This window comes from Bos indicus, chromosome 15 (genome assembly GCF_029378745.1).
Source record: "Bos indicus isolate NIAB-ARS_2022 breed Sahiwal x Tharparkar chromosome 15, NIAB-ARS_B.indTharparkar_mat_pri_1.0, whole genome shotgun sequence".
NCBI lineage: Eukaryota > Metazoa > Chordata > Mammalia > Artiodactyla > Bovidae > Bos > Bos indicus.
Window position 1 is genome coordinate 53,257,314 of NC_091774.1, and position 12,006 is coordinate 53,269,319.

Here is a 12,006-nt window from a genome sequence, read left to right on the forward strand (position 1 = left end):
ATGGACGTGAGTTTGAGTGAACTCCAGGAGTTGGTGATAGGGAGGCCTAGAGTGCTGCAATTCATGGGGTCGCAAAGAGTCGGGCATGACTGGGCGACTGAACTGAACTGAACTGAACCATTTCCTGACTTTAACACTGGTCAAAGTTACTTTGCCTTCATGACCCATAGAGAAGGCACAGTGAGATCCACCTTCAAGGGGCAGAGTGAAACAGTAGAAGCCACCCACACCTTGCCTATCAGGAGGGCAGATCGGCCTCAGGTAGGAGTGTAGGTTTTGCAGTGGTAAATTGAGGACGTTGCGTGAAAGCGCCTAGTGTGAGTGGAGTCGAAGGAGGGACAGTGCACTCTGCGAAGGGAATAGGTTTGAAACGGCTCTTGAAAGGACTAGATAACAAGAAGGAAGTAAAGGAAATGAAGTCTTAATCAGTTCTCGGGGTCTTTTTGTGGTGGGTGTTGCTTTACTCGTTCAAGGTTCCACGCGGGTTGAGAGGAGCAGGGTAGGGGGGATTGGGGAAAACCGGCCAGAAGAGGGCGCAAGAACCGCGTACCCCAGAGCGCCGCCGGAGAAGGAGGGGACAAAGAGGCGCAGGGCGTGCCTCTGGAAACGTGGGGGCGTAGTCACAAAGGGTGGGGCTCCTGGAGCCGCTTGGGGCGGATTGGGGGGGCGGTCAGAACTGGATTGGCTGCAGAAGCGGGAGGGGCGGGGCGTTTGGGGGCCCAGGGGCTGGACCCGGTCGCAGTTACAATGGGATTCGCCGTGAAAGACCCGATAGGAGGCGTGGCCTGGGCGGGGTGAAGGGGCGGGACGGGGAGCAGCGAGCGCCCAGGTTGGCCTGAGGCGCGCACTGCTCCCCCTGGTGGCGGGTCTCTCGGCTGGCAGAGTGTTTCTCAGAATACCTGTGTCAGTGGTGTTCTTGGGTCTGAGGTTGCCATGTTGGGGGTCCCTGGGGCAGGAGGCGTTTCTGCCCGAAAGCAGTGGGTGCGCCACCCTGACTGTATGCCCGCGGAGCTGACCACACTCGGACGATTCGTGTTGCAGCGAGTTCTGGGGGGAGGTAGCTCTGCCCGCCGAGCTCCCAAGGGGCTCATCTGGAGGGCTGCTTCAGTCAGCCTCTGCTCCAGCGGTCTGTCGGCTCCTCCCCGATTCCCTCCCCTCCCCACCCCCCACAACTCCCGATTCCCAGCCTAGCGCGCTCCCGGAGCCCACCCCCTCTTTTGGGCGCGAGGCCCCGCCCCCCACCCCCTTTCCTCTGCCACAAAGTTTATTTGCAACAAAAGGGAGCTAGGAGAAAGCAGCTCAGAGGGAGGGAGCGGGAGCAGAAGCTCGAGGAGAGGCAGGCCGGCCGGCTGAGGAGGGGGCGCAGAGCCGAGGAACTAAGCGTTGGGATCCTGCCGGGACCGGGTCGGGCAGAGATGCTCCGGGCCGCACCGGGCGAGGCGGGGGCTGGGCCCAGGAGTCGACGCTGAGGCGGGAGGGGTCGCGCGGGATGGAGCCGAGGCGGCCCGCGCGCCCAGAAACTTGAGCCGCCGCAGCTAAACCTCTGCTTGGGTCTCTGCACCCTTACCCCGCTAATTGCCTCGCACTGCGACTTGCGAGACCCCAGCCTTGGGACCCCGGCCGCTGCGCTCCTTCGGGACGGGGGCGCAGGGGGGGTTGGCCGCGGCTCCCCGAGGCCAGCCCCCCCAGAGTGAGTCCCGCCACCATGGCGGACGGGGCCCCCCGGCCCCAGCTATATCGCAGCGTGTCGTTCAAGCTCCTGGAGCGCTGGAGCGGCGGGCCCGGGCAGAGGGAAGAGGCCACGGACGCTCCGGGACTGCGGCGCCGCTCCTCGTGCCGACCGGTCGCGGCCGTCCCGGCCCAGCCCTCCCGGCGCGTGTCCAAGCTGGCGTCGGGGCCCCCGGCCGCCCCCGCGCAGCCGCGCCCGCTCCGCAGCCTCTCGCCGTCTGTGCGCCAGCTCTCCCGGCGCTTCGACGCACAGCGTCTGGACGACAACTCCACCGGGCCCCGAGACGGGGGCGTCTCCCCGGCGGCAGCAGAAGAAGCGGCAGAGGGAGCCGCGCGCGGAGCCTGGCCCAGCGTCATGGAGATGCGCAAGCTCTTCGGGGGCCCTGGCTCCAGGCGGCCCAGTGCCGACTCAGAGGCCTCAGGGACGCCCAGCCCTGACGGGGCCGCGTGGGAGCCCGCGACCCGGGAACCCCGGCAGCCCCCGACGCCACCTCCTCGGACGTGCTTCCCTTTGGCGGGCCTGCGTTCGGCGCGGCCGCTTCCCGGCCCGGGGATCGAGGGGAGGAGGCGGCGGCAGCAACAGGAGCGAGCGCAGCGTCCGGCGGATGGTTTACATTCTTGGCATAGCTTCTCCCAACCGCAGGCCTGGGCCCGGGCCTCCTCCTCCTCCTCCTCCTCCATCGTTTCCTCCTATCCTGTCAGCCGCAGCCGGGCTGCCAGCTCCAGCGAGGAGGAAGAGGAGGGCCCGCCGCCGCCGCTGCCCGGGGCGCAGAGTCCGGCCTACCACGGCGGCCACTCCTCAGGCAGTGACGAGGACCAAGACGGTGAGGGTGGCCACTGCCGGGGAGGGAGGACGGGACCCAGGCCTGGAAGCTCCTCTTTGGATAAGGACTGTAGGCCGGACAGTTATGGGTTAAATCCGAGCAGCATGGACTCGGCAGGGGGATCTGGGAGCCCCGATCCCCCAACTCCTCCAAGAGCTCCTAGCGAGGAAGGACCCCAAGGGTGGGGTGCTGGCTCTCCCCACTGTGTACCAGGCCCCCAGGAAGGACTTCGGCCCTTGTCAGACACTGTGGGGGGAACGTTCCGCGTGGCCAAGGTGAGCTTTCCCGCGTACCTGGCCAGCCCTGCAGGCTCCCGCGGTAGCAGCCGTTATTCCAGCACAGAGACTCTCAAGGATGAGGAGCTGTGGGCTAGCCGGGGTTCTGGGAACTGGGGTGTGTATCGCTCCCCCAGCTTTGGAGCCGGGGAAGGGCTCGTCAGGCCCCAGGTGCGAAGCCGCACCAAGGGACCTGTGGGCACCACGAGGGTATCGAGGGATGGAGGATTGGATCTGGACAAGAGCCGGCAACGGAAGTCCCTGTCGAATCCAGATATTGCCTCGGAGACCCTGACGCTACTCAGTTTTCTGCGTTCAGACCTTTCAGAGCTGAGGATCCGAAAGCCTGGTGGGCGACCTGGAGACCTTGGAAGTGGCCCGGTAGATGGCAGAGATTCACCATCCGCAGATAGCTCGGTGGGGCAACTTGGGCCCATGCCTGCCCCAGCCCCAGCATCATCTGGCACCCGCCCCACACTGAAGGACTTGACGGCCACCCTCCGAAGGGCAAAGTCCTTTACCTGCTCTGAGAAGCCCATGGCCCGCCGCCTGTCCCGCACTGGTGTCCTGAAGCCCAGCTCCTCTGAACTCCTGCTGGCAGGCCCAGGTGCCGAGGAGGATCCACTGCCCCTCGTCGTCCAGGATCAGTATGTTCAAGAGGCCCGTCAGGTTTTTGAGAAGATCCAGCGGATGGGTGCCCAGCAGGATGATGGCAATGATGTCCCCCCTGGGAGTCCTGACTGGGCAGGAGACGTGACCGGAGGGCAGCGGTCTCAAGAAGAACTCTCCGGCCCTGAGTCGAGTCTGACAGATGAGGGCATTGGAGCGGACCCTGAGCCTTCTGTTTCAGCATTTTGCAGCCTGGGTCCCACAGGTGTTTGGCGACCCCTTTCCTCATCCTCAGCCCAGACCAACCACCATGGCCCTGGGGCTGAAGAGAGTCTGGGAGGGTGGGCCCTGGTGTCCCCTGATACCCCTCCCACACCTGGTGCCCTCCGCCGCAGACGCAAAATCCCACCTTCAGGCCCTGGTGGGACTGAACTGAGCAATGGGGAGGCAGGTGAGGCCTACCGGTCTCTGAGTGACCCAATTCCACAGCGCCACCGGGCCGCCACCTCTGAGGAGCCCTCTGGGTTCTCTGTGGATAGCAACCTCCTGGGTTCACTGAGCCCCAAGACAGGGCTTCCGACAGCCCCAGCTATGGATGAGGGCTTGACCAGTGGCCACAGTGACTGGTCTGTAGGCAGTGAAGAGAGCAAGGGATACCCCGAGGTTATTCAGAGCATTGTTCAGGGCCCGGGTGCCTTAGGGTGTGTGGTGGATGACAGGGTTGCTGGCAAAGCCCCCAAGAAGAAATCTCTGAGTGACCCCAGCCGCCGTGGGGAACTGGCTGGGCCTGGATTCGAGGGTCCTGGAGGGGAGCCCATCAGAGAGGTCGAGCCCATGTTGCCTCCATCCAGCAGCGAGCCCATCCTGGCTGAGCGGCGGGCAGAACCAGAAGAGCCCAGTCCTGCCAGGGGCCGGGCACAGTCTGAGAGGGCCCTACCTGAGGCCCCACCTGCCTCTTCCACTGCCCACCATGATTTCCACCTTGACCCGAAACTTGCTAACATTCTGTCCCCACGGCTCATTCGCCGTGGTTCCAAGAAGCGCCCAGCCCGGAGCAGTCATCAGGAGCTCTCAAGAGAGGAGGGCAATCAGGACCAGGCTGGCAGCCTGTCTCTGGCCCGACCCTCCTCCAAACACGTTCGCCATGCTAGTGTGCCTGCCACCTTCACACCCATCGTGGTGCCTGAGACACCGACTTCCATTGGCCCCCCTGTGGCTGTGCCAGAGCCCATGGGCTTCCCTGCCAAAGCCCACTCCACGATGCAGGCACCATCTCTTGAGGACGTCACTAAGCAGTACATGCTGACCCTCCACTCCAGTGGGGTCCCTGCCCCAGTGCCCGTGGATATGCCCTGCCTGACTCCGACTGCACCACCATCTTCGGAGGTCAAGCCCCCTGAGGCAGCCCGGGCTCCAGATGAGCCTGCCCCAACCAGCAAGTGCTGCAGCAAGCCACAAGTGGTGAGTCTTAGTAGGGGGCCTTCGGGGCGGGGCTGAAAGAGGGCTGTGAATATGACTTCTGCAGGAGTCTCTTGAGTGTGCTCATTGGGCAGGTGCCCAGGTGTGAGGGAGCTTCTCAGGTCCTGGAAGTGCCCAGGCGGTTTTAAGAGTGTTAATGACATATGGGCCCTGTCTACTCAGGCCTCAGAGGCTTCTGCTGGTGCTAACTCAGAGGTTCTTATCTGCTCCAGTGTATTCTGGGTGATAATTACAAAGGGTTCTAATCTGGTCCTTTATATGTTTTTCAGGGAATGGTTTTAAAGATTCATATTTGGTTTTTTATCAATACATGAGGAGCTGTGAGGGTGGTGGAACTTTCTCAAGCGCCTTGCTGACCTCCTGTAGGATGTTTGAGTTCGGAGGCCCACAGATGACATGGGTTTGCCCTTCCTCAGGTGGCTTGCCTGTGGTAGATCAAAATCTGGGTCTGAGCCTGGGCCTGGGAGAATTGAAGAGGTACAAGGCATGACTTTATCTCCATAAAGTGGAGAGGGCTTCATAAGGTACATTGGCAGCCCTGGCTTTTCTCTGTAACTCAACCTTCCCATCCGTAAAAATCGGGGGTTTTGGACAAAGTGGTGCCTCTATCTCCTTCCAGCTGTGCTATACAGATTTGTGGGAGTCTGTGGCATGGCACACTCTTTGGACCTGAAATCTGCCAAAGCCTCCTCCAATTAGAATGAGGACCTCTCAGGGAGGGCAGGGTCAACGGAAGGGCTGTCAGTAGACAAGACTTGGGAGCACTTGTCCCCTCATCGTGCAGGCTTGTATCTTCTCCCTGCACCCCCATTTTGCTGACTCTCAGATGCTTCCTCCTTCCTCTGCCAGACCCCTGGCGCTAGGACTCATTCTCTCAGAGACTACCTCTCTGCTTTCTGTCTAGCTGTTTCTGGAGTTTGGGCTGTTGGGTTCACTTGGGTTCTAGGCAGTGTGATGGCCTGGCATCTCAGTTGGAAGCTAGATTTGAGGCTCTGGCTTTGAGTCTGGAGTGGAGATGGCCTGGGGTTATTTCAACCATGGCTTACACACCCACTGTGTTCCCTGCAGAGTGAGGAACCTAAAAACCCTGAACCTTGGACTAATTTGGTCACTGCCGGTTCTCAGTGCTCTCACGGCCCGCTCTGAACTCTCTCTCTTTGTTTCTCCCTCCTGTCTCTAGTTTTTTCTAGTCCTGGCTCTGGTGTCTCTCACAGAGGCTGCAGTCAGTGGGCAGGGAGAGGGAACATTTGGGCCCTGTCCTTCCTTCTCAGAGCTTGGTAGGGTAGCTCAGGTGCCTGTTGTCTTTGTTGGGGTGGGGAGGGATGACAGCAGGGGCAGCTCCTGCCAGGGACCCCCTCCCCAGATTCTTTTCCCATGAAATTATCTCCTCTGGGAGCCTTGAGGAGTAAATTAGGGGAGTGAATCGAGGGACTTGGGGAGACTGCGGGGAGGGGGCCCTACTCCTAGGAAGAGGCAGTGAGAGGAGGTGGGAGTTTTTGCGGAATTGACTCCAGGTCTACTCTCATCACATTGTCCCCCTGCCCTGCCTGGTCTCAGGGAGAAGTTTAACCCCCCTCAAGCGCCCCACATGCCCCAAGCTGCCCCCAGAGGGGTATGAGGTGGGACACACCTGCTCATAGCACAGGCTGCTCCCTGTGCTCAGTGGAGGCTCTCTCCAGCCTCCAAGCCTTTGCTCGCTCCAGTCCCCTTCTCTCTCCAGGCCCAGCGTAGTGTCCCCTCTTACCCCTTAGAGAACTGGTGAGTCTGTCGTTGGAAGAGCAGCATTTGAGTCCCTGCTCCAGATCCCTGTGTGGCCTAGGGTCAGTCACGTCCCTGATTTTTGCCTCACCTTCGCCTTCTGTAAGTAATGGTCTCTACCTGGCAGACTTGTGTATACTGTGCGTGGGTGGTATGATCACGCCCTTCCTGGGGGCAGGAGAAAGGGGAAAAAAACAGGGTTCACTGTCCCAGCTGCTTCTCGGTGACCAGCCTTGTCCCCTCCTCCCTGCGCCCTACTACTTTCTGAGCACAGGACTGGGCATTCTGGCCTCAGTATAACCTGGTGGACTTCAGTCAGCTCAAAAGAGATTCACCATCCCCTGACTCCCAACTCACTCATAAAGCCTGGAAGTTCTCCCATCTGCTAGCCCAAATCCCTCCTGCTGTCCCCTTCCTTCTGGCTCCAGGAAGATGGGGAGCAGCTCTCCAGCCCTCCTTCTGGCCTCCGTGGAGGAGACAAGGTTCCTTTGTTTCAGGCCTGGGGTTCCAGTCACGCTCCCTGGGCTGTGGGTAGAGATGATGTGATGTGGGCTCCAGAATAAAAAGGGAAGAGGCTGTTGCGCTTTGCTGATGAGGCAGAAACCAGTGTGAGCCCAACCAGGGGGCCAGCAGGGGAGGCTCCGGGGACGGAGGGGGCTCCTACCCTACCCTTGGGCTGCGAGGAGTCCCTCAAAGTCAGGTCTCTCCCACCCCAAAGTCCGTTTCTGCCCCCTGCTTGGTGCTGCCTGCTCAGCTCCGCTGAGACCTGAACAGAGTCGTCTTGGGTTTCACAGTTTTCCCATCTGTACAGTGGGTGGTTAGACTGCCTGGTCTTTGAAAGTCTATAGGGTGGATTCAGCCTATAGGGTGGTCAAGGGAAACAGAAGGAGTCAGGATATGGCTGGAAGGGAGAGAAAGGCAGCTCTATGCAACAGCTGTAAGGACCTAGGAGCCCAGGGAATAAGGGATCACTCATGGTCACTTTCCATGAACACCTGCTTGCAGATGTACTGGGTGGAGGAGGCCCAGCTGTGGAGCATTTCTGCCCTGCCTCCTCCCACATGCCTTGTCATTTCCATTTAGGCCCACAGTAACCTGGAAGATCAGCAGTTCATCCCAAGGCTGCCCTGTCCTGGCCCTAAAGTACAGAGTTGATCCAACCTTCTGTCCTCAAGTACCTGATACCCATTTAAGAGAAGAGGCAACTCTAGTCCAGAAACAGGAAGTGACTTGTGTCTCAGAATCAGATGGATGGACTCAGAGAACTTTAGCATATTGAAATGGCGGTAACAGCGGCTGACATTTATCAAGTGCATACTATAAAGAATCCGCCTGCCAATGCAGGAGAGGTGGGTTTGATCCCTGGGTCAGGAAGATCCCCTGGAGAAGGAAATGGCAACCCACTCCAGTATTCTTGCCTGGGAAATTCCGTGGACAGAGGAACTTGGCGGCTACAGCGCATGGGGTTGCAAGAGTCGGATGTGACTTAGCAACTAAACCACTACCACCATATGCCAGACTCTCTGAATTTTTCAGTCTTCAAAAATGAAAGCTGTGAGACTCTCACAAGGCTGAATTCTTAGAATTGCAGGCTCTTAGATTCCCACTGAATCCTAGTTTTGGAGGTGAAGGGGCTTGAGCGTCCCTGTTTCTTTTCTTGATGGAATTGGCCTGCCATCTGAGTAATGGGGTAGGGTCAATGGTTAGTGGGGGCCTTTCCTGTACTCCCAACTGTCTCAACACTTTCATGGTAGTTATTTAATGCTCTGGGGCCAGGGTTTGTGGTGGGAAGAACTTCAAGACTCAGAAAGGAGAACGCTGACTTTAAGGTCACCTAGTATGGCAGGGCAGAGCTGGGCTCATGCACCAGTCTGACCTTGCCCGCACCCCCTTCCCCCAGCAGACATGGCCCCTATCCCCCTCTTGCCCAGAAAGCCCCCTACCTTGCAGAGGACCGCCTGGCTACAGCTCTTTGTCACCTTTCTTCTCTCTGTCTCTCCTTGGCAGGGAACCCACGGGGTGGGGGTTCTCTCCTTTCCCTCCTTGGCTCTTCACTCTGATTTTTCCATGGAAACTGCTCTGGGAGGGGAGGCGATTAGGACATTTGGAATTCTGAGCAGTACCAAATATCTATAATTAAATGTCTTGTCACCCAGCAGGAGGAGGTTGGGAAGGGGAGGACAGGCAGAGGGCTGTCCCTTTTGTCTGTTTATTCCCTGTCTCCCCCCCCCCACCCCCAGTACTTTCTAACGGTCCTGGGCTCTTAGGGGAGTGTGGCCCAGGAATAGGTCGTCCTCCCCCCACCACAGGGAAGAGCTGAGGGATGGACTAGAGTTGCGTCTGACATTTTCCAGCCTTGAATTTTCAGGACCAGCTGGATTCGGGAGGCTGGGAAGCTGCTGCTAATCCTGTCCCCAGCCCCCTCCCAGTGCCAGGACTTGCCCCTCCTGCTTCCTTCCCGCCCATCTGCAATCTCTCAGGCTACACGTGCTGCCCCGCAGTGGGGTGGAGGCACCGCCAGGCTGCCGAAGCACTCAGAGAATTCAGGATCTAGTAGCTGACTGGAAGGGGCTGTGGGATGTTGAGGGACTGGCCTGGGTGCTGGCAGGAGACGCTCCCTGGAGGAGGCTCTGTCTGGAGCTCGGCTTTGAATATCCAGAGAAGAAAGGGAGAGGTTCTAGGAGGAGGGCACAACATGGGCAGAGGCTAGTAGGTAGGAAAGAACGGATTAAACTGTGTGTCCTAGGCGTTTGTTTCAGAGACTTGGGTGAACTTTGATAAGGCAATGCATCTATCCTTGCAACAAATGCCTCTGAACCCCTGGACACTCGGGCACTCTTCTAGGCCCTGGGATACAGCTGCAAATAAAACAAAGGCCTGACCTCATGGAGTTTCCAGACTAGTGAGGAGACCGGTCTGTAAATGGATACCTTGTGCTTCAGAGAGAGATGAGGGCTGGGAAGCACAAGAAACCAGGATAAGGGACTAGAGGTTGACAAGAGGAGGGGGGAGGGATATATTAAATTAAGAAATCTGAATAAGGTCTCACTGAGGAGGTGAGACTGGAGAGCAGAGGCTTGAGGGGAGCAAGACAGGCAGCTGTCTTTCGGGGAAGAGAGGAACAGCAAGTGCAGAGGCCCTGGGGTAAAAGTCAAGAGGACAGTGTGAATGGAGTTAAGTGGGGATGAGGTCAGAGTTAAGGAAGGGTGGAAGTGGGCTGGGGCCAGATGAGGTAGATTTCAGAGACCAATAGGAGGTCTTCCGTGTTTACTTGAGGTGAGACAGCAAGCCATATTTTGAGGTTCTGAGTTAGAGTAGTGACCTAATCTGACTTAGGCTTTCACAAGTCTGCTCTAGCCACTCTATGGGGGTAGACTACAGAGGCCCAGGGGAAGGGGCATCAAGAGGCCACTGGAACAGTCTGGGTAAGAGATAAGGGGGCTTGGGCTAGGGCAGAGGCAACAGAGTAGGGGGTTTCTGCTGCAGCTCCTTGTGGCTGTGAGGGGTCACTTAAGAGTGGGGAGGGGGAGACTGACAAAGCCCCCGGGGTCACCTGGAGCTGTCGGCTGCACCAGACGCCCCTGTAGACCTCTGTTGGTGTGGCTCAAAGGCTAGGAGGGTGAGGTTCTCAGGGCCCCAGTGGGGCAGGTGACAGTGCCTTATCCCACTGGTGGCTCCTCTACAGCCGCTGTGACGCCTGTCAGCTCCAGCTTGCATGTTACCTGAGACAGGGAGCTCGCGCCACCCACAGGCAGTGCTGGTTCCCCCCCCTCCCCTCTGGGATGCTAGGGGGGCATCCCAGTACATAGATGAAGCAGGCCCAGGATGGGCAGAGACTTGTCCCAGCTCCTGGGTCTCGAGTGGAATTGGGCCCAAGGTGTCCTGACTCCCAGGCCATACGTTGGCCCCACAGAGTTCCCACTAAGCAGAGCTGGCAGGGATGATGGTAGTAGGGTGGGGGGAAGGGGGAGTCCATGTTTCCCAGAAAGGCTTGCAGCCCTGGCGTACTTATTGGGAAACGTGCCCAGGCAGCCTGGCGCCTTGGCTGGCAGGCCCTGAAACGGGGGCGCTGGGTCTCTTGGGAAGCAGGAGCCTGTTAGAACCATGCCCCCCCCATGGGAGTTGATCCTTCAGGCAACCCCCACCCCCACCCCCAGGCCTCTGGGGCATTCCAGGGGTGGACAGAGGCAGAGGACGACTGCCAGGCTGCCATGCTCTGAGCTGAGACTGAGCCCCAGCCCATCACAGGCAGGGGCCTACGGCCCCAGCCAGGGTATCTGAGCCCCCTCCAGTAGCTTTGGGGCTTATGAGGGATGTCGTGGTATGACATGTGAAGGTTGGCACTAGGCATCAGGAGACCTGGGTTCTAGGCTTGGCCTCTCCGTTTTCCTGCTGTGTGGCCTTAAGTAAGTTCCTTCCCTTCTCTGAGCCATAGATTCCTTCATGTTCTTGGGCACCAGGAAGAACTCCCACTCCGGCTGGGAGAGGTAGCAGCTGTCCTTAGTAGGATCCCAGCTTGTATTAATAGACTGAAGTGCTGGTGGGTGGGATTCACAGTCCCCTTTAGCTTGCTGAGGAGACTGAGGCTCAGAGTGGGGCTGGAACTCACCCAGGCTTGGCCCCCAGGGACCCTATTCCCTATGACCAGCAGCTGCTCTGCACCCTTCCACACGTATAGAGGGGGCCTGTCCCCCACACTGGTGGCAGATTGTGGGGCTCACTCTGGGGCCGGCACACAGAAGTGTTGATGCTGCTGCTGTGTGATGTTAGTACTTTCTTTGGGGTTTGGGGCAGTTGTGGAGCTCTGAAATACTCCTGGGGCAGGGAGAAGAGGAGAGGGGAGTCTCCAGAGGTACCTGAGGTGGGAGGAACATGAGCTAATTCCAGGGTCTAGGCTGGCAGATGGGTGGTGTATTAGTTTCCTATTGCTGCTGTAGCAAATTACTACGTATTTAGTGACTTAATACAAGTTTCATTTTATAGTTCTGGAGGTCAGAAAAAAATGGGCTTCACTGAGCTAAAATTATGATGTTAGCAGGGCTGAATTCCTTCTGAAACCTTTAGGGAAAAACTGCCCTTTGTCTTTTCCATCACTGGAGGCTGTTGGCTCTTATTGGCTCATGGCCCCTTCCTCCATTCTCAAAGCTGTCAGTCAGGTGGCACAGTGGTAAAGAACCCACTTGCCAACGCAGGAGACATAAGAGATATGGGTTCGATCTCTGGGTCGGGAAGATCCCTTGGAGTAGGAAATGGCAACTCGCTCCAGTATTCTTGCATGGACAGAGGAGCCTGGCGGGCTATAGCGCATGGGGTCACAAAGAGTCAGACACGAA

General features: G+C 58.5%; 1 protein-coding gene across 1 annotated transcript in view; it reads left to right on the forward strand.

Moving 5' to 3' along the window:
* Positions 1-1,266: 1,266 nt before the first annotated feature.
* The window catches only part of ARHGEF17 (Rho guanine nucleotide exchange factor 17), a 58,520-nt gene continuing 47,780 nt past the window's right edge, over positions 1,267-12,006 (forward strand). Inside the window, exon 1 of the mRNA XM_019975300.2 lies at positions 1,267-4,897. Coding sequence (XP_019830859.2) covers positions 1,706-4,897 — 3,192 coding nt within the window. The 5' untranslated portion in view covers positions 1,267-1,705. The remainder of the gene's footprint in view (positions 4,898-12,006) is intronic.